Genomic DNA, 21314 nt, shown 5'->3' with positions numbered 1-21314 from the left:
CCTTCATGTAAACTCTTTTTTTTTTTTACACTGTGTATGTATGTGTGTGTGTGTTCATGTGCAAGCATGTTTGTATCAGTCAGAAGAAAACTTGCAGAAGTCCATTCTCCTAACAGATTCTGTGAATTGAACCCAAGTCTTCAGCCTCGGCATCAGTGCTGGCACTGTTTATCTTCAATCCATTATCCCGTTCGTTATCCAGGCTTGCCCAGGCCCCCAGATGCCAGCTGGCAGAACGGAGGTTCAACCTCAGGTCTGACCCCTTGGCTCTCGTTTTATTCACGGCACCTTGAAGCGACCTCTTCCATCAAAGAACTCTTAACTGTGGAAAAACCCTGTTTGTCTATGGTGTGGACTCTTTGGCTCTAGCTTCAACAGAAAGAAGAATTGGGAACTGGAGTCCTAGGGGCTCCGGATGGTGCATTTCCTTCCTTGGAGCAAGGACTTAAATAACATCAATCATACTCTGAAGTGGGCAAAAACGCAAGGCCATCCGGTGTGATGCCTGGAGTCACAGCTGAGCTGGGCAAGTGGAAAGGGCCCAGCTCAGATGACAGGAATGGGGAGAGATGTACCTGCCAGGGGTCGGGGGCTGATTTGGGGAGATCCATACGGTCTAGGTAAAAACAAAAAGTTCCTCTTGCAGAACTGGGGTTTTGCTTATTTCAGGACAGATCTGGGAGTTACTCAGACCGACAGTAAACATGGTAATTCTGGGGAAGAGAGCTGTGAACGGGGAACAAGAGACCGAGGCACAGAGCTGGAGCAGATCAGTACCGGCCCAGCTTCTTTCTGCCTTTGCTTCCTGCCCTGGGTAGCTAGCTGGGCTTCCTGGTTCTCAGGACCAGAGAAGTGGCCATCTTCAAGCGCATATGGAGATCTGTCAGGCAGCAAGATACCAACTTATATGTGCTTCTCAGAGTGTGAAGTCCCTGGACCACAGCATCCATGTCACCTTGGAACTTGTTTGATAGGCAGATCTTGCCTAAGTCTTGATACAAGGCACAATGACAAGTGTGGGTTCCAGCAGAGCTGTCTCCAGAGAGTTCACTTTGCTGCAGGGCAGGGCTCAGGGGGCCACAACCGGGGCTTAACGATTACTCAGGATTCTCCAGTGCAGCGGTTTTCAAAGCATGCCACCCTGCGACTGGATAGAAAATGCAGTCATATGTGTCTGCCAGGCCTACAGAGTCAGCAGCTCTGATTCCCCACCCAGCTGTCTGTCCTCACAAGCCCCTGGAGAGTCTCAGGAACAGTCTAGCTTGTAACTATGACTTCTGAGCCATTGGCTCCTAACAGAGGCAGGGGAGCCTCAGGAGCCCCACAACCAAGAACTCTGAGACCAAGGGGGGCTGGGAAACAGGAAGAAGGTGTGTTCTCTCACCCCTGAAAAGGGACACAGGGGTGACAGGCAGTGATCAGTATGGAGCAATACATAGGTATAGGAAGCAGAAAAGGTCTAGTGAAGACCAGAGACAAAGGTGCAGGATACCCCAAATTCAGAGGTCTCTGTTTCGGAGGCCATGGGACTGAAGGGCACTCCTCAGAATTAGGTGGTAGAAAACTACACTAGGTTTGGATTCTCGTGTTTTGATTTGTACTTGCTGTCTTCTAATTTGTTCTTCTAGCAATAGCTGTGCTCACGGTACCTACTGTACAAGAGACAGGGATGTTAAGATGCGTAGCATGTTTCTTCCATTGAGAGACTCAGTCTAGAGGGGAGGCAGAACATGAGTGACCCATCATCACACCATACTGTGTGAAGGGAATGTCAACACTGATGCTAAAACTTGAGTGGAAAAGGTAGGGCTGCCAGCATCAGGTGGCCATCTCAAGAGAACATACCGTGTATTCAGTGAACAAACAAAACAGTTGGGTATCACGGGGTGGTTGCACGGGGAAGGGCTGGAAGGAAGACACGGTTAGGAACTGGAAAGAGTGGTTGTGTCCTCACCCTGGATTAGGCACCCCAAGGCATGCTACACCTCAATGGTTTGACCCTCACCGGACCCCAGTGAAAAATACACCACAGTGCTTGGGTTTTAGGCAGAGGTAGCCTTTGAAGCATTTGAGGAGGAAATGGTTAGGGCACTGCTTTGTTCTCACCCTGAATGATCACAAGCATTGCCTGAGGACGTTCAGCCCACACTGACCTCCTCAGATGTGAGAGCCCTGGCCTGGGATCCCAGAGGGTGCCAAAGCTAATTGTTAAGGGAAACCAGGGAAGCTGTAACATCCTCCTTCAGAGGAAGACACAACTTTAACATTGGTGTTTTGTTTTTCTTTTAGGGATGTCCAAGTCACGGGTGAGTATCCTTTATCTGTCTCCTGTGCCTTCATCCTGGAAATTATACAATGTTTGGTTACTCAGTGGCCATAAATGCGCTTTATTCTCTTGACACATAATGTGCTTAGGGCATAAGGAATGGTCGGAGGGTCTGTATGAGGTGTCCTTGCCTTAAGAAATGCTGTTTTATTTCCTCTCGTGCTAGTTGATTTATTTCATGGCAGTCTTTATGTAGGAATGACTGACATGGGCTATAAAAACTGCAAAACTCAAGATCCTAGGTCCTAACGGAACTGAGAATTTGTTAAGTGTGTGGGAATCTTTGTCCACTGCTGGTGTGTGGGGTGTGGAGCATGATGAGCGTGTGTGGGGTGTGGACCCACGATGAGCATGTCTGGATATTATTTTCCTTTTCGTCAGAGTTGCTTTGGCTACCCCTTGAGCATCTTCTTTATTGTGGTCAATGAATTCTGTGAGAGATTCTCCTACTATGGGATGCGAGGTAAGTTTCGGGCTCACCCTGCCCTTCTGTGAGAGCGTGTGTTCCCTTAGCCAGCCCTAACTTGGTTCCTCTCTCCTGCCTGCCCCCCCTCGGAAAGCACTCCTGGTCCTGTACTTCAGAAACTTCATTGGCTGGGACGACGATCTGTCCACGGCTATCTATCATACATTCGCTGCCCTGTGCTACCTGACTCCAATTCTCGGAGCCCTGATCGCAGACTCATGGCTGGGGAAGTTCAAGTGAGTGATTGGGACGTGGTCAACCACACGAGCAGAGATGTTCACTGTGAGCTTTGTGGTTTGCAATAATAGACTAGGAGAAGGAAGACTCGAGGAAAAGAAACTTGGACATCCGTGGCCTTGTTTCTGCTTAATATCCTATTCCTAACACTTAGCCCTGTGATTTCAAGAAGGTTCTGGTTTTGTCATGGTTGTTTTGTTTCTTTATGCCTAACCCCAACCAAACTGTATCACTCTGAAATCGTGACAGGGGCATGCTGCCTCTCCCTGGTAAGACTCGGCTTTCAGAGCTGGGAAAACAAAGACTGCCTGTTGCACAAGCCTGGCCGCTGCAGACTCAAGTGGCTTGGTGGATGGGAAGCCACTGTGAGCGTTCACCCAGCCAGGGGACATCTCAAAGTTTCCTGGAACTTTGCAGAGAAGGGGGATGCACAGCACAGGCAAGAGCAAGAGCAGTCATTCCTTTAAAGAAGTTGGTAGAGTTAGTCTCATGTCCACTCCTAGCCAGCCAGTGCTACCGGGCACAAGACTAGAAACTCCCTTTTTTAATTGTTTGAAAATTTCATACATGTATATAACGTGTTTTGATCAAGTTCACCCTGAATTCTCTCCATCTAATTCCTCCCCTACCCCACCATGCATTCTTTCCTGAGGTTGTGTTTGCTTGCTTGCTTGCTTGTTTTAACCCCTGAGTCCACTCAGTGCTGTCAGGATTAGTAAGGCTTATTGTCCAAAGCTATAAATGCTAATTTCTGTGGTAGCAGAGGTGGGGGTGGAGGGAAGGTAGAGGTAGGGCTCCCCCCTTCTATGCTCCTATGCCATCCGTCCTGAGAGTTCATGTTTTGAGAACAGGTGGATGGATCTGTGACTGGACAGTGTGAAGTTTTGCAGGAAGGAAAATGGAAACGGACAACTGTTGGGCAATTAACCAGGTCTCTCTCACCTTTCTGAACACAGGACAATTATTTCATTATCCATCGTCTACACTATCGGACAAGCAGTCATCGCAGTAAGCTCGATTAATGACCTCACAGACCACGACCACAATGGCACTCCTGACAGCCTTCCTGTGCATGTGTGAGTCAATGGCCACTGCTGCCCCGCCCCCTCACCGCTTGCTTACTAGGTGCTCTGATGATTTATCTTGTTCATCGATGTCCCCAAGAGAGAGCCGGGAGGTTTTGCCTCCCTCCTCAGTAACACCGAGAAGGCAGCTCAATGGGCTAAAAGTTGTGTCCTTAGGGTGCTGCCATCCAATTTTAAAAGTCCTGCAGTCCTTAAAAATATAAACTCTTAAAAAAGTTCAGTCTCTATCCAGGTGTGGTGGTGCTCACCTCTAATCTCAGTACTCAGCAGCAGAGGCAGGCAGAGTTCTGCGAGTTCAAAGCCAGCCTGACCTACATAATGAGTTCCAAGACAGCCGGAACTACATAGTGAGATCTTGTCTCAGAAAAGAAAAGAGTTCAAAGCTTCTTTAAAATATCCAAACTTTCTTTCCAAATCCAAAGTCTTTGTAGAACTCCAAAACCTTTTTAAAGGTTTAAAAATTGGTTTTGTGTTCTGTTTGTACTTCAGCTTCTTAATGTGGGAGTAAGCCATCTCGTGGGTTGTAAACACTGACATTTAAGTTAGTAGCTATAATGCCCACGGAAAGTCTCTGACTTTGCGGTTGAACACATTTGTATCCAGAGGACAGTCCTCTGCCTGATGCCCCAAAAGAGCAGTGTTGATGAGGAGACAGTGGGCAGCACAGACTACTAGTCTCAAACAGGCTTCCCCACACAACACCAGGGTCACCTGGGGCGAGCTGTCTTCTCCAAAGCATGGGGGCATCTGGGGCTGGAGAGATGGGTCATAAGATAAAGTACTTGCCATGAAAGCCTGAGAACCTGAGTTCAAATCCCCATAGCCCAAAAGTAGGCATGCAGCATGCATCTGTAACCCCAACCTTGGAGGAGCAGAGACGGACAGACCCTGGGGGCTTACTGGACAGCAGTGTAGCCAACAGGAAGAACCCCAGATTAAAGAGAGACCGTACACATCTCATTTTTAAATGTTTTAAGCAACATTAACAGCCAAGAAGGTAGCTTTTACAAAGCTCCAGATTTATAGTACCTAATTCCTAGCAAAACTCTAAAATCACAAATGCTATGGGTTTTCTCTTTTCCGATAGTTGTTTAGGTCAGCATACAAAGTGATGAGCTCCATGACGGTATCTTCATACAGGTGTCATTATACTTTGTCTTAATTCTCCCTGCTGCCCCATGATTTTTTTTTAATTCAAGAGGTAAAATGCTTGCAGATAACCTGGACAATAGCAAAAATTAAAATAAATAGCCCTTAGTCCCACAACCTAGTCATTATAATATATCATTTGTTTTATTTCTTTCCATCCTTTTCCACATAAGCAGATGGAGATCATAGTTCCTAGCCAGATGTTCTGCTTTGCAATTAAATCATGTTTCCAATGTTGTTAAATGACTATTACAAGTCCATTTCAATTGAGACAAGACTGACGTTTGTTCGACTGGGATGTGTGTGTCTGCGTGTGTGCTGAGAACTAAACTGTGCACACTAAACATTTACTCCACCACTGAGCTATGCCCTGGGCCCCTTAACTAAAATCTCATTCTTTTATTACAAATGATGAGGCTACCCACAATTCCACATGTGAATCTTTGTACAGATTACAGGCTATTTCTAATGTCATGGGTGACAAATGATTAGACGATGATGATGACTGCAGGGCCCATGGTGTTGTTTCCACACAATGCTCAGCCTGTGTTCTTACGTATTAACTTCTCGTTGTAACTGCACCTCTGTGTTGCTGCTGCAGCTCCTCTATGCGACTGCTGCTGCTCCTCTATGTGACTGCTGCAGCTCTCTATGCGACTGCTGCTGCTCCTCTATGCAACTGCTGCAGCTCCTCCATGCGACTGCTGCTGCACCTCTATGCAACTGCTGCAGCTCTCTATGCGACCGCTGCTGCTCCTCTATGCGACTGCTGCTGCTCCTCTATGCGACCGCTGCAGCTCTCTATGCGACCGCTGCAGCTCCTCTATGCGATTGCTGCTGCTCTCTATGCGACTGCTGCTGCTCCTCTATGTGACTGCTGCAGCTCCTCTATGCGACTGCGGCAGCTCCTCTATGCGACCGCTGCAGCTCCTCTATGCGACTGCTGCAGCTCCTCTATGCGACCGCTGCTGCTCTCTACGCGACCGCTGCTGCTCCTCTACGCGACCACTGCAGCTCCTCTATGCGACCGCTGCTGCTCCTCTATGCGACCGCTGCAGCTCCTCTACCCGACCGCTGCTGCTCCTCTACGTGACCGCTGCAGCTCCTCTACGCGACCGCTGCAGCTCCTCTGCTGCAGCTCCTCTATGCGACTGCTGCAGCTCCTCTATGCGACTGCTGCTGCTCCTCGACTGCTGCAGCTCCTCTATGCGACTGCAGCTCCTCTATGCTGCACTGCGCTGCTGCAGCTCCTCTATGCGACTGCGACCGCTGCTGCTCCTCTACGCGACCGCTGCTGCTCCTCTACGCGACCACTGCAGCTCCTCTATGCGACCGCTGCTGCTCCTCTATGCGACCGCTGCAGCTCCTCTGCTGCAGCTCCTCTACGCGACCGCTGCAGCTCCTCTACGCGACCGCTGCAGCTCCTCTATGCGACTGCTGCAGCTCCTCTACGCGACCGCTGCAGCTCCTCTATGAGACCGCTGCAGCTCCTCTACCCGACCGCTGCTGCTCCTCTACGCGACCGCTGCAGCTCCTCTATGCGACCGCTGCAGCTCCTCTACCCGACCGCTGCTGCTCCTCTACGCGACCGCTGCAGCTCCTCTACGCGACCGCTGCAGCTCCTCCGACCGCTGCAGCTCCTCTATGCTGCAGCTCCTCTACGCGACCGCTGCAGCTCCTCGACCGCTGCAGCTCCTCTACCCGACCGCTGCTGCTCCTCTACGCGACCGCTGCAGCTCCTCTATGCGACTGCTGCAGCTCCTCTATGCGACCGCTGCTGCTCCTCTATGCGACCGCTGCAGCTCCTCTATGTGGCGCCGCTGCAGCTCCTCTATGCGACCGCTGCTGCTTCTCTATGCGACTGCTGCAGCTCCTCTATGCGACTGCTGCAGCTCCTCTATGCAACTGCTGCTGCTCCTCTATGCAACTGCTGCTGCTCCTCTATGCGACTGCTGCTTCTCTACGCGACCGCTGCTGCTCCTCTACGCGACCGCTGCTGCTCCTCTATGCGACTGCTGCTGCTCCTCTATGCGACCGCTGCAGCTCCTCTATGTGGCTGCTGCAGCTCCTCTGTGCGATGATTGCTGCTGCACCTCTGTGCGATGATTGCTGCTGCGCCTGGTCCTTGCAGGGAGACTGTGGGGGAGGCTCCTGCCGCTGAGGACCCGCCACCTCCCCTTACACCACTCCTTCCCTCCCGCAGAGCACTGTCCATGATCGGCCTGGTCCTGATAGCCTTTGGAACGGGAGGAATCAAGCCCTGTGTGTCTGCATTTGGTGGTGATCAGTTTGAAGAGGGCCAGGTAAGAACTCCAGCTCTACAGGGGCCCCGTGGTTGACTGACAGCCCTCTAGTGATCAAATCTCGGGAAGGAGTCCCGTCTCTGTCCCATTCTTCTCCAGGATAAAGTAAGATACTAACCAAACTAAGTCAGAAGTGAGTTCAGCTCTGAGCTCCACCATCTCCCAGGGTTCCCAGCCAATTGTCAGACTCTAACTTTGTCCATTCCACGGCAGGAAAAACAGAGAAACCAGTTCTTTTCCATCTTTTACTTGGCCATCAATGCTGGAAGCCTGCTCTCCACGATTATCACTCCCATACTTAGGGGTAAGAACCATCGAGAAGGAACTTGGGTTTCCTCTTTTTAATTATGAGAAAGTCAGGTAAAGAGGCCAAGTCTTCCAGGTGCGGTGGCACACACCTTTAACCACAGCACTGGGGAGGCAGAAGCAGGGGGAGCCCTGTGAGTTGAAGGCTAATCCCGTCTGTACAGAGAGTTCTGGCCCAGCCAGAGCTGCTCAGTAAGACCCTGTCTCAAAACAAAGGCTAAGTCCTTGTCTTGTTGGTTTTGTTTTGTCCCCTTTTCCTCTAATGACCAAGCTGCCACAAGTGTTGGGATATTTGTCAAAATCTAAACTGTGAACTCCCTTGCACATTTTACCTCCCTCCAATCTCTCTTGACTCCCCTATTTATTCTACGACCACTGGAGATGCCAAGTCATCCTTCTCACATGGTGATTCTCTCTCTAACATTTGACGTTTTTCATGGGCAAAGATACCATCCAAAGCTATGTTTGGGAAGACAGATAGGAGGCTATAGTTGACTTTTGGCCCTTTGCTCTTTGTTTCCCTGTGGTGTTTCAGTGAGTTGGGAAGAACTTAGTGGACAAGTTTTGTCCTTTGGTTTCTAAAAGAACTTCCCAGAAGTGTGAGAGGCGTGGCATATGCTTATAATCCAAGCAATTGGAAAGTAGAAGCAGGAGGCTGTGAGTTCAAGGCTAACCTAGGGTGTACAGTGAAACCCTGCCTCACAGAACCAAGGGTGTATAAAAAGAAATACCCCCAAAATACCCAAGAGAAATACCAGAGGCGAATATCAATAGCTCTCTACAATCCACTGAGAGTTGGTGAAGTCTCAAAGCAGAATGGACAAACTAACAAAGCCACAGTGTCTTTGATTGAATTTGATTAAATTGTGAAATTAGGGTCATAGTTTGAAGATGACAGAAAACTAAGCCCCCCCTAATTTGGTTTTTATTCTTTTATTGTGTTTCCTCACCTCGTCTCCCACCTCCAGGTTCTTTGGAAGAATGTGCAATGCATGTTTGAACTATAGACTGTGTCAAGGGAGTGATTTCTTAAAGTAAAATTATGTCTGCACACACATAATAAAGTGAATATGTGAAGGGTTCCTATCACTTCATTAGTGAAGAACTGGGGAGCCACAACCCCTCAAACGAGTATTTGATTGACAGTGCTTGAGGAACAGGGACTTCAGCTTTGTCATGAATGGGAACCACGTGTGCAGTCATGAGCAGGGACATTTAGCCAACCACTAGTTAGCTCTTTTCTCTACGGGATTTATGGGATTCTGAAACCCCTAGTTTAGGGCAAGAGCAAAATTACTGGGAGATCCAGGCCTTCCAGGAGGCACCAACATCTCTCTGAAAGAGATGTGTGGGTCCCCTGTTGCCTTCACAAAGCCTTAATGCTTTTGCTTACCAAACTGAGGATCTCTGATCTCTGCCCTCAGTCAGAGGTGGCAAACTATGGGTCACATCCCGGAACCCGGATATAGCCATCATTTAAATCTGATTGCTTCCCCTATGAAGGCAGAGTTGAGTTATGACCAAAGCCAAATGGACCCTAAAGCCTGAAATAGCTATTGTCTGACCTTTGCCAGCTCACCTGACACATAGCCACCACACTGACAGGACACTTGCAATATCGAATTGGTGGTATTAATTCACTGAGTCCCACATATTCGAGTTAGAGTGTCCAGGTCACAGTTATATCCACTAGTTAGAAAACTCAAGACAAGGGACCAGTGAGGGAGGGAAGCAGGTTAAGGTGCTGACTGTGAGTCCCGGCAACCTGAGTTTGATTCCTAGACCCACATGGTGGAAGGAGAGAATGGAAACCTGCAAGCTGCCCTTTGACCTCTAGATGCACTCCATCTCACACAGAGACAGACAGACAGACAGACAGACAGACAGAATAAATGAATATAAAAATTTGAAAAGAAAACCCACAGAACAAGCTGTGGAGATAGTTGTGGCAATGGCAACATTAAAGCAAACAGCGAAGTCCAGAACATTAAGCAAAAGCAATGTGGTTTAATCAGGGAGGGTTTTTAAGAAATGGGAGCAATATATGCATTAAAAAAACTTGATGCATTTTAATCATTATTTCTCCGCAGTTCAACAATGTGGAATCCACAGTCAGCAAGCTTGTTACCCACTGGCCTTTGGGGTTCCAGCAGCTCTCATGGCTGTCTCCCTAAGTAAGTAGAAGTCTGTTGACCTGACACAAGGCCAGGCCCATGTCAGGCTTCATATTATCATGGCTAAGTTTTTTAAGCCCATGTGCCAAGTTACAAAACAAAAACTATCATGAGGACCTGCATTTAGGAGAAGGAGAAAGTGGGGTGGCTGTATTATATGAGGAAACAGGATCTTAAAGGGTGTGGGAAGAGGGGCCCCCGATGACTTGGACACTAGATTTGGGTCTATGTAAGCATTGGAGCAGAGGTGATGGAGTCAGCTAGCTTAGCCAGCCCAGGATTGAAGGCTTCTACTGTCGCCAATATGTGTCAGCTGCAGCTTGAGTAAAGAAATCTGGTTCACTGGCCACTGAATACTTCTGCTAGGATCTAAGTCCCCATTATTACATCACCCCAAGGGTTTCTACAGGACCCTTTCCTGCTAAAGGATGGTATGTACATAGTGGTTATATTTATTTGCACGTGTGTTTTTATGCCAGCAGCTGTTATTTCTCATTAGATTACTTTTAGCTGGAATGCAGAAGTTTCATTATGACATTCTCATGTATAGTTACCATTGTGTCTTTTTCATGTTCACTTCCTCATTACCTGTCCCAGTCCTTTCTCGTTCTTCTTGCTGCTCCCCTTCCTCCCCAGAAACAGCCCCCTCTGCTTTCAGGAGATGGATGATAGATGAATGGATGGATAGATAGATAGATAGATAGATAGATAGATAGATAGACAGATGATACATGGGTGGATGGACAGATGGATGGATGGATGGATGGATGGATGGATGGACAGAATCTAGATTGCACACATGTGCATTAGTTTTGAGTAGTTCTTTTTTCTTAAGAAATACAAAGCTGGGGTGTTCTGAGTAGAAAGTTGGCATGAGAAAGACCTGGCCAATGGTCTCCTCAAGCCTCCATGGCTTCCTCACTCTTTCTCCGGGGCTTGTCTTCAGGTCTTACCAGTACCAAATAGAACCACTTTTTCACCTCTTTTTCTCATATTGAAACAATTTTGCTTTGTTTTTACCATTACATAAGCGCTGCCCTTGCCCCCTTTTTAACATCTCTTCTCTCCCATAATTCTTCAAAGATGGCCACAGTCTTCTAAAGGGCTAATGTATGCTTTTCCCAATTCTGAATTGAAAAAGGCACTTCAGGTAAAACCTCAATTAATCTGTATAAGTCATTCTTTAAAAGATTCTGTATCTTCCTATGAAGGAATTAAGACCACAGCTTTTCTAGAAATTTCTGTGCTTGAGTTAGGCTTCAGTTTATTAAAAATCAGGTTACAATAGCAGTCAGCAAAGGGAAATGCTGACTCAGCCTGCTGGGACCCTTCACCACCCGTGTTTGTCAGGGCATTGGGCATGAGCATGAGTCAGGGTCGGACAGTTGGCCATGAATGGCATCCATAGAACAGTTACAAACAAGACCCTGAGGGCAAGTAGCTGTCAACACCTGGGGCCTTCACCAGGAGAAGCACGTTGATGCTCTTAAGTTATCCAATAATGCCATGGGGTGATCTGGAAACCTAATGTAGGGTCTCCTGCAGAAGTGCTGTCTTTGAGGGTCATTTTCACAAGATGCCTACTGTTAATAAAATCCACAAAAGAATAATAGCCTCATTGAAAAGGTTCTCTCATGTTTATCAAAGCCACTGCAGAGACAATGAATTTATAGCCGTACTTCTGTACGATAACTGGGGGTGGGGTGGGGATTCCACCATTGATGATTAAGTAAACCTTTCAACAGATTAATCCCTCTCTCCTGAATATTAAGGGCAAGAAGAAAATAAATCTTGCTGTCAAAGCCAAGAATATTAGCACTGTATTTATTGTCTTTGTAAAGTAATGTATTCCTATGGCATGCGAAAGCTCCTGTGCCCTTGATCTCCTTTGGGGGCATTGATAGACGGTGTTAGGATTCGGCGTTCGTGTATTGCAGCATAAGCATCCCGATCCCAGAGGCCCTTGTGGCTTCTAGAATCAGAAGCAGTTCCTCACCTGTGAGGCAGGGAAACAATGCTATACGCAATCCCATACTTCCAGACAAGGGGACGATGCAGGTAGATGAGCACCTTTCAGAGCACAGGGAGCTCTGTCGAACACCGCAGTGACCCCTCCTCTTCTGCCCTGTGCAGTTGTGTTTGTCCTTGGCAGTGGAATGTACAAGAAGTTCCAGCCCCAAGGCAACGTCATGAGCAAAGTGGCCAAGTGCATTGGTGTAAGTGCTCCCTTCCTCCCCTCCTCCCTCTCGTTAAATCCCTCCAGAACTCCCCATCTGCCTTCCTCCTCCTTTAAATCAAAGTTCAATTTTTAAAAAAGGAAGAAAAATTCAACAGAGTTTTGATTTCCCCCCTTTGGGTGATTTTTTGGGGGGTGAGTTTTTTGTTGTTGTTTTCTCTAAACAACCTACCCAAATAGAGGCAGGTGATGGTGGCACGCACCTTTAATCCCAGCAGACATGAAGGATCATGAAGGAGGCAGAGGCAGGCATATGTTTAAATTCAAAGCTAGCCTGATCTACAGAGCGAGTTCCAGGACAGCCAGAACTACAACAGAGAAACCCTGGGGTAGGGGTGGGGGGGCACTTTTACATATTTTGTTTTTACTTGTTAATTGGCTATTGGAAAATTTAAACACAAATGTATTGTTGCATTTCTATTGAACATGCTTTTCTAGACGGGCAAAGGGGTGAAACTCTGACAATGGGACCCCAACACAGGCATCTGGATTAGAAAGGCTGTAGACAAATGGACCCTGTTGTACATTCAGCAAATGGGCCATGCCAGCTAGTATCTGCTAGTTAAAAATGTGTTTTTTTCTCTCTCATGCTTGTCCATTAAAAGGGAATTCATTGAAATGTATTTTTTCTGCTATAGTTGATTCTCTTTTAAAATCTAGTTTTTCTTTCTTCCTTTCAGTTTGCCATCAAAAACAGATTCAGGCATCGAAGTAAGGCATTCCCCAAGAGGGAACACTGGCTGGACTGGGCTAAAGAGAAATACGACGTAAGTCACTGTTCCGGTCACAGTGTCCCTGGCTACTCCAGGAAGCGGGCATGGAAAGAAAGCAGAATGCAGAGTGTTAGCTACATGGACAACACCCTCAGCCGTGTCTGCCTAACACTTAATAGCATGTGGAATACCACTACACACGGCTGCTTTGAAAAGACTTTAAAACAATGGTTATCATTGATCAGGGAGCAGTGTGAGCCTGTCACAGCGGTCCACATGAGTCATCTTCCATTGCTTTCATCAGAGGAGCTGGGGTGGTGGTAACCTTGAGATGGGCATGCAGTAAGCTCTGGCGGCTGTCCTCCTGCCAAACAGCTGCTCTCCTGAGCGTCCTCACTTGCTCAGAACGTCCTGGTTTCCTAAAGACACCTGTGAACATGTTTAGACTGAATAACCCCCACCCCCAGATGCAAATATCCCGACTTTGCGACAGAGCAGCAACTGCTGTTGACTCCAGCCCTGGCTGATTTGTCTTCCCGCAGGAGCGGCTAATCTCACAAATTAAGATGGTCATGAAGGTGATGTTCCTGTACATCCCACTCCCCATGTTCTGGGCCTTGTTTGACCAGCAGGTAACGTCTCTCGTTTCACCAGTAGGTAGTAAGTACTGCTAGTCACCCTGGATGTTCAACTCCTAAAAACATTCCCTTCCAGTTTCTCTTATTATGCTGATTTAATTGTTGCATCATATTGCATTTGTTGGTTAAAACATATCCTAAAAGGTTCCATCCACGTGTCTGTTGTGAATCAATGAAGAAAACGAGGTTCGTTTACACAGAGTAACCCCGGGGAGATTTCCTCAGAGCATCTGGGACCCTTGCCAGTCGGAACTGAGGGCAGTGTTTGTTCTACTGACCCAGTATGGTAGGAAGGTTTGCCTCTGAAGAGATGCGTAGAATGTTGTACATAAAGGGGCTTGTTGCAAATCTCCCACTTAAAAATAGAATAGTGAGCCGTAACAGACTTGTGGCTTTGTTCTTTCTTTTTTAAGAACAGCCGTACACTTACACAGTGTGTTTTGATCATATCCATACACCATTACCTCCTTCCAGCTGCCGCCACCCCAGTCCCTCTCAACTTCATGTCTTCCTCTATTGTTGTGATGATAACCCGGGCCCAGATAACGTTTTCATGTGCACAAGATTGGGTGTGAGGCCATGTGTAGGACGCACACTGGGGACTACACAATCGTGTCAGAAAACCCAGTGCACGGTACTTACTAGTCACACAAGGAGAAGAGACTGAACAGCTATGTGTCACTGTACAGACAGGACTGGTGGAAGGCAGGGTGACCCCTGGAGACCATGTGACCATGACACATCTCGTTGTCCGCAGTGCGAAGTACAGAGCATCCCGGTGGCACAAAGGAACCACTTTGCACAGTGGTGGTGGGAGTCTAACTGGGTTCAGACTTGCGTGAGAAATACAGGCGTCACTGACAGCTGGGTGACTTAGGCTCAGGACTCAGAACTCTTCTGAACACGTTTGTCCTGACCACCCACCTACACTGTGAGGCCCCAACTAGACCTGTATACGAGGTCCTCAGTAACTGGTACATAGTAAGATCTCAAACATGCAAGCTCTGCTGCTTTCCGTGTTGTCTTCACCATGGAGTTGATGGATTCATGTTGATCCATTGAGTTGATCCATTGATGCATTATATTCATCATCACATCCTATAAGAAGCAGATGAACTGCAATTAGGCTGCCCAGATTTTAAGGCCACCGCTGCCTTTGTTGAGAAGCATTTAAACCCCCTCCCTAGCTTGCAAAAGACGGTTCTTTGCAATTGTGATGTTCTAGATATTGACACCAGAATACCTAGAACCCAGTGCCTTGAAGAGCTCACCCTGAGAGGTGGTACCATGTATTCGCACAGCCTTGTGCTTTCGATGATACCCTCTGTCTCAGGTCCTTCATGCAACCCGGGGTGGAGTTAGGGTTGTCGGCATACAACCGGTCTCTGTCTTCATAGTATTGTGACGGAGCTGAGAGGCCAACTGGGTGCTTATGGCAGCCTCAAATCCCATTAGCATTTCGCTCCTGCTTTAGAGGGTTCAGTGGGGAGTCATCACATTCTAAAAAGCCACAGGCCCCCATGACACACGCAATCAATGTGCTCATTTCTCAGGGCTCCAGATGGACACTGCAAGCAACAACCATGAGTGGGAAGATTGTAAGTTTGCCTTTCCTGCTGGTTCTTCTGCTCTGGCCACCACTTCTTCGCTTAGTCCCTTAGCGCCCTTTCTCCTTTCCTTTCGTGGCATTTTTTTTCCAGTAATTTTTGCCTCCTCTTTTTTAGGGAGCTATTGAAATTCAGCCAGACCAGATGCAGGTAGGAGAAAACACCAGGGTCATTTCCCAAGGCCCAAGTGCTTCACTGCAACAGCACTGACAGCCCTCTCCACTTCCTCTGCAGACCGTGAATGCCATCTTGATCGTCATCATGGTCCCCATTATGGATGCTGTGGTGTACCCTCTCATTGCAAAATGCGGCCTCAATTTCACGTAGGTAGCTGCTTGATTTGGATCAGGGTTCCCCAAATGTTGTGCTTCCAGAAGCATCCACCTAGGCCAGCATTTTTCAACCTGTGGGCCGTGACCTCTTTGGGGTGGGAGCCAAACAACCCTCTCACAGGGGTCACCTGAGGCCATCAAAAAACACAGCAATTCTTAGTATGATCCATAACAGTGGCAATATTACAGTTACGAGGTAGCAAGGAAAATAATTTTCTGGTTGGGGGTTACCACCATATGAGGATTGGTATTAAAGGGTGGCGGTGTTAGAAGGTTGAGAACCACTGACCGAGAGGGTGGACGTTTATTTATTTTATGTTTGCAGTACTGGGGATTGAATGGAGGGAATTTCACACATGCTAGACAAATGTTCTTAAACTGATGTAGAACCCCAAGCTTCTCTTTTCCTTTCTATTTTGAGACAAGGCTAGCCTGAAACTCACTCTGCAGCCCGTGTAGGCTCTGAACCTGCAAGCCACCCAAGGGAGTGAGATTATAGGCTGTGCTACAAGGTCTGGCTCGTGGTGAAGGCTTTAAAGAAATCAAGTTAAGCGATTTTGGGGGCCATGGGGGATATCTCACTGGGTAACAGCGCTTGCTGTGCAAGCCTGGAGATCTTGGTTCGGACCCCTAGGACCTGTGTAAAAAGCCAGGCATGGCCATGTGCACCCATAACTTAGGCTGAGACAGGCAGATCCCTGGCGCTCATAGGGTAGCCAGCTTAGCCAAACATGATGAGCTACTGATCTCACCGAGATGTCCTGCCTCATTGAAATAAGATGGGCAGGGTTAGGAGATACCTGACATCCTATGGCTGCCTCGTGTGCACACATGGGCTTGTACATACCCATACTCATTTGCATACGACACACACACATTCGTACACAGCTTTAAAGGAGATGTTCCTATGCAGTGTTTTTGAAAAATCCTCTTAACTATGAATAAAAATGCTCTTAATGAAAGCCTGAAGAAAGCTGGCAGTCAAGGCTCTCATGCGTATATACCTGACAGAAATATCAACTGTGGCCATAGGATTTCTAGAAATTAAATTCGATAACACAAATAAGGGTTGTACTTGCCCTTGATAGTTCCAGCCATGAATAACAGCAGAAAGGGACTCGGAGATGGCTCAGCAGCTAAGAAGCTTGCTTCTCAAGCACACACACTAGAGTACCCACATGAAGCAGCTCACAAATCCCTGTGGCTGCTGCTCCAGGGGATCTGACATCATCTTCTGGCCCTCACGCCCATACTACATACACTCACATACACGTATGCACGCGTGTAAATAAAATTAAAGCCCTAAAACAGTGACAGCCCCAGAAGTGGCCTCCAGGACAGCTGTCTCTGCAGGGAAGCAGCTGGGATGGGAGATGCTGAGGGTTTCCTTTGGGGCTCTCTCTTGGTGAGACAGGCTGATATTTGCTTTCCTCCTGTCCCTGTCAGGTCCCTAAAGAAGATGACCGTTGGGATGTTCCTGGCTTCCATGGCCTTCGTGGCAGCTGCCATTGTGCAGGTGGAAATTGATGTGAGTTTGCTTTCTCTGGGGCTGGGAGGGTTAGAGGAGACCAGGGGGCTCTCCACACACACAGTTGGAATCCCTGCAGTGAAGGGCAGTGGGAAGCTGGGGTGGCACACCGGGTTCCGTCATGGCAGGACACAGGAGGTCTTGGAGCTGAGGGGCAGGTTTCATTAGTTGGAAAGATGGCATGAGCAGCTTCTGCCTATGATACAGTTTCCGTAATAGGGGATGAGTTCATGAATTGTTTTGAACTCTTTGGTGAGAAGAGGCTTACCATTCACAGACAGGCACGTCAGAAATATGTACACTGTCCTCTTCATGGAAAAGCACATTTTGGGTTTTAATATATCTACTAAGGGCTAACCCCTAAACAGATCTAATATCTGCTGGGTGCACTTTTTCTAACCCAGCCCAATGCTCCCTAGTGGAGATAAGACTTTAGTTCTAGAGGCAAGGACTACATGATCCATAAAACTAGAAGAGGAGACTCTGTCTGTCTGTCTGTCTGTCACACACACACACACACACACACACACACACACACACACAAAATTCATGGCAGTGAACATACACAAATACATTTTCCTTTTTTTTTTTTTTTTGAGACAGGGTTTCTCTGTGTAGCTTTGGAGCCTATCCTGGCACTCGCTCTGGAGACCAGGCTGGCCTCGAACTCACAGAGATCTGCCTGCTTCTGCCTCCCAAGTGCTGGGATTAAAGGTGTGCACCACCAACGCCCAGCACATTTTCCCATCTTAACCATTTCTGAGCATGCAGCTCAGCACAGTTCCATTTACTGTGGAGCCCACACCACACATACTTCCAGAAATCATCCACCTTCCCAAATGAAACCTCTGTGACATTCAGAGCTAACTTCCTTATTTGTCTCTCCAAGGCAGGCGCTGTTCTAAAATCTGTCTCTTGATTCTGTGCCAAGCATCACATGATCATAACCATGGAGCATTTTTCCTTTTGTGGTTGGCTTCTTGTATAATGCCCTCAAGGTTCACCCTTTTCAGAGGATATGAAAAGATCACCTTTGGCCGGGCATTGGTGGCACATGCCTTTAATCCCAGCACTCGAGAGGCAGAGGCAGGGGGATCTCTGTGAGTTCGAGGCCAGCCTGGTCTCCAGAGCGAGTGCCAGGATAGGCTCCAAAGCTACACAGAGAAACCCTGTCTCGAAAAATCAAAGAAAGAAAGAAAGAAAGAAAGAAAGAAAGAAAGAAAGGAAGGAAGAAGGAAAGAAAGAAAGGAAGAAAAGATCACCTTTGTTTTGAAGGCTAAATCATGTTTCGTTGCCATGCCGAACGTAACCGGTAGACCAGTAGGCTTATCCAGGTGTTTGTCATGTCTCCCTGGAGGAAGCTATAGACTGTAGAGGGAAGTGTCTCCAGAGCCAGGGTGACCGTGACCACACGTAGAAGTCCTCACTGTTGATTTCCTTTTCTTTTTCCAGAAAACCCTTCCAGTCTTCCCTGGAGGAAATGAAGTTCAAATTAAGGCCTTGAATATAGGGGACAATAATATGACTGTGTATTTTCCTGGATCAAGTGTGACACTTGATCAAATGTCTCAGGTAAGCGAGAGGGAGCACCGCCTCCTGTCTCAGTGACTTACACCACAACTAACACGGCCTCCCGTCTCACCTTCTCACCTGACTTTCACCACAACTAACACGGCCTCCTGTCTCACCTTCTCACCTGACTTTCACCACAACTAACACGGCCTCCTGTCTCATCTTCTCACCTGACTTACACCACAACTAACACGGCCTCCTGTCTCAGTGACTTACACCACAACTAACACGGCCTCCTGTCTCACCTTCTCACCTGACTTTTACACCACAACTAACACGGCCTCCTGTCTCACCTTCTCACCTGACTTACACCACAACTAACACGGCCTCCTGTCTCACCTTCTCACCTGACTTTTACACCACAACTAACACGGCCTCCTGTCTCACCTTCTCACCTGACTTTCACCACAACTAACACGGCCTCCTGTCTCAGCTTCTCACCTGACTTTTACACCACAACTAACACGGCCTCCTGTCTCATCTTCTCACCTGACTTACACCACAACCAACACGGCCTCCTGTCTCAGCTTCTCACCTGACTTACACCACAACTAACACGGCCTCCTGTCTCACCTTCTCACCTGACTTACACCACAACCAACACGGCCTCCTGTCTCACCTTCTCACCTGACTTTTACACCACAACTAACACGGCCTCCTGTCTCATCTTCTCACCTGACTTACACCACAACTCACAGGAGCCATTCTTATGGGTCCTTGTATGAATCCCAAAGCCAGGCTAAGACTGACAGGTGGTGACTCTCTGGACCAGTGGGCCTCTGACTTGAATGTGGGTTACTCATCGCTCTAGTGCCCTGGAGAGTGCAGACTGGATCTGTAGAGCAGAAATACTGCGTCTCTATAGGTCCATGTGCTGCTGCCAAAGGAAACTGCACTTCCAACAGCAGGGAAGGTCCCATGGTGTCCCTGGAGATGTTGAACAGTCTCTACAGATGATTCTCGGTTGTTAGAAACTAAGAGTGTGCCACTGGCATTTCATCAATGGAAGCCAGAGGTGAGGGCACTCAGCCTCCACAGGGAAGTATTATCGGCCCTGGTAAATGCAGTGCTGATGTCAGAAACCCTACTCTGGAGATCACTGTCCCTGAATGCTGGTTCCCAGCCTTGAGTCTGGTCACTTGGAGAACCTTGAGGTCCGGACCCCACTGTGGTGGGTTCATCTATTCTCATTCCTGGTTCACCACCGGCAGAGCAGTGAACTTAGGCCTTGAAGAAGGTGTCAGGAGTTTGGCTCCTGGTTGCCAGGGTGCCCCATATTGATTTTCACCAGAACGGTTGCTTTCCCTCTGGAGGTTTTTTTTGGGGGGGGGTTGTTTTTTTAATGTGTATAGGTGTCTTGCCTACATTATGTGCCTGTTTTCCATGTGTGTGCCTGGTGCCCTCACAGGCCAGAAGAGGGTGTCAAATTCCTTGGAAATGGAATTATAGGTGGTTGCAATCCACCGTATGAACGCTGGGAATCAAACCTAGATCCTCTGGAAGAGCAGCCACTTATCTGTTAAGCCATCTCTCCAGCTCCAGTCCCTGTACTGCTCTTTACAAAGTACTATAGCTGATTTTACAGAATGTGTTTCCCTAGACAAAAAAAAATTAAAGTGTTTGGTGAACAATATGATCCCTGTGGCAATACAGAAAGAACCGTAGGGAAGTGTCCATGGGCATGGGAGGCCAAGGGTTAAATCGCTACAAAGTATTTTGGATGTATGTGAACATGGGATACCATGTATCGTGGCATTACAGTGTTCAAATGCACAGCACTGACTCTGCCTCCCCTCCCCCATCCAGACAAACAATTTCATGACTTTTGATGCAGACAAGCTGACAAGCATAAACATATCTTCTCCTGGGTCTCCTTCGGTCACTACAGTAGTTTACAACTTTGAGACAGGCCATCGCTACACCCTTCTAGTATGGGGCCCCAGTAATTTCTTTGTGGTAAGTAGTTGATACTTACAGCTTTCTATAAGCTGAATGCAATATTAGAGATATGGCTTTTAAAATGTTTAGATTTTATTTTGTGTTTGAGTGTTTTACCCATGTGCACCCCATGGGTACCCAGTGTCTGAGGAGGTCAGAGAAGGCATCAGATCCCCTGTAACTGGAGTTATGGATAATTATAAACCACCATGTAGGTGCTGGGAACAAAACTCAGGTCTCTGCAAGAGCAGCAGAGTCACCTCTCCAGCCTCAGGGCACAGCTGTTTCTTGGTGTGACATTTCTTTATCTATATAGAGTACTATGCTAGGCAATCTTCAGATTCTTCTTTCTTGAGGAACACAGGTTATTTGACCTCCAGTGAAGGTTTGTCTGGTGGATAAGGACGATTGCTATTAATTAAAACTTTTAAAAGAAAACTAGGAGCCAGGTGTGGTGGCCCACACCTATTTCTCCAGCTCTCGGGAGGCAGATGCTAGCCTGGACTGTTAGCAAGGCCCTTCTTAGCTAGGCATAGCATTGCACACCTCTAATCCCAGCAGTCAGGAAGCAGACACAGGAGGCTCTCTTTGAGTTCCAGGCCAGCCAGAAAGACAGAGCAGGACCCTGACTCAAAAAAGCAAAAATAATAAAAATGTAAAGGTAAATAACTAAAAATAAAACTGTTTGTGTTGTGGTGAGTGTG

The 21314-nt window shown here is 47.7% G+C and overlaps 1 protein-coding gene across 1 annotated transcript in view; it reads left to right on the top strand.

Annotated features, from left to right (window-relative positions):
• The first annotated feature begins 2291 nt into the window (after positions 1–2291).
• Slc15a1 (solute carrier family 15 member 1) overlaps positions 2292–21314 on the top strand; it is a 31640-nt gene continuing 12617 nt past the window's right edge. The window contains exons 1-16 of the mRNA XM_035453476.1: positions 2292–2306; positions 2708–2789; positions 2887–3028; positions 3986–4105; positions 7467–7566; positions 7780–7870; positions 9963–10046; positions 12180–12262; positions 12963–13049; positions 13538–13609; positions 15187–15231; positions 15358–15390; positions 15475–15563; positions 17019–17100; positions 18553–18672; positions 20479–20628. Of these exons, the coding sequence (XP_035309367.1) occupies positions 2292–2306; positions 2708–2789; positions 2887–3028; positions 3986–4105; positions 7467–7566; positions 7780–7870; positions 9963–10046; positions 12180–12262; positions 12963–13049; positions 13538–13609; positions 15187–15231; positions 15358–15390; positions 15475–15563; positions 17019–17100; positions 18553–18672; positions 20479–20628 (1395 nt within the window). The remainder of the gene's footprint in view (positions 2307–2707; positions 2790–2886; positions 3029–3985; positions 4106–7466; positions 7567–7779; positions 7871–9962; positions 10047–12179; positions 12263–12962; positions 13050–13537; positions 13610–15186; positions 15232–15357; positions 15391–15474; positions 15564–17018; positions 17101–18552; positions 18673–20478; positions 20629–21314) is intronic.

The sequence above is a fragment of the Cricetulus griseus genome (genome assembly GCF_003668045.3).
Source record: "Cricetulus griseus strain 17A/GY chromosome 1 unlocalized genomic scaffold, alternate assembly CriGri-PICRH-1.0 chr1_1, whole genome shotgun sequence".
Lineage (NCBI taxonomy): Eukaryota > Metazoa > Chordata > Mammalia > Rodentia > Cricetidae > Cricetulus > Cricetulus griseus.
Note: the sequence above shows the minus strand (reverse complement) of the source record. Positions and strands in the feature narration are given on the sequence as shown.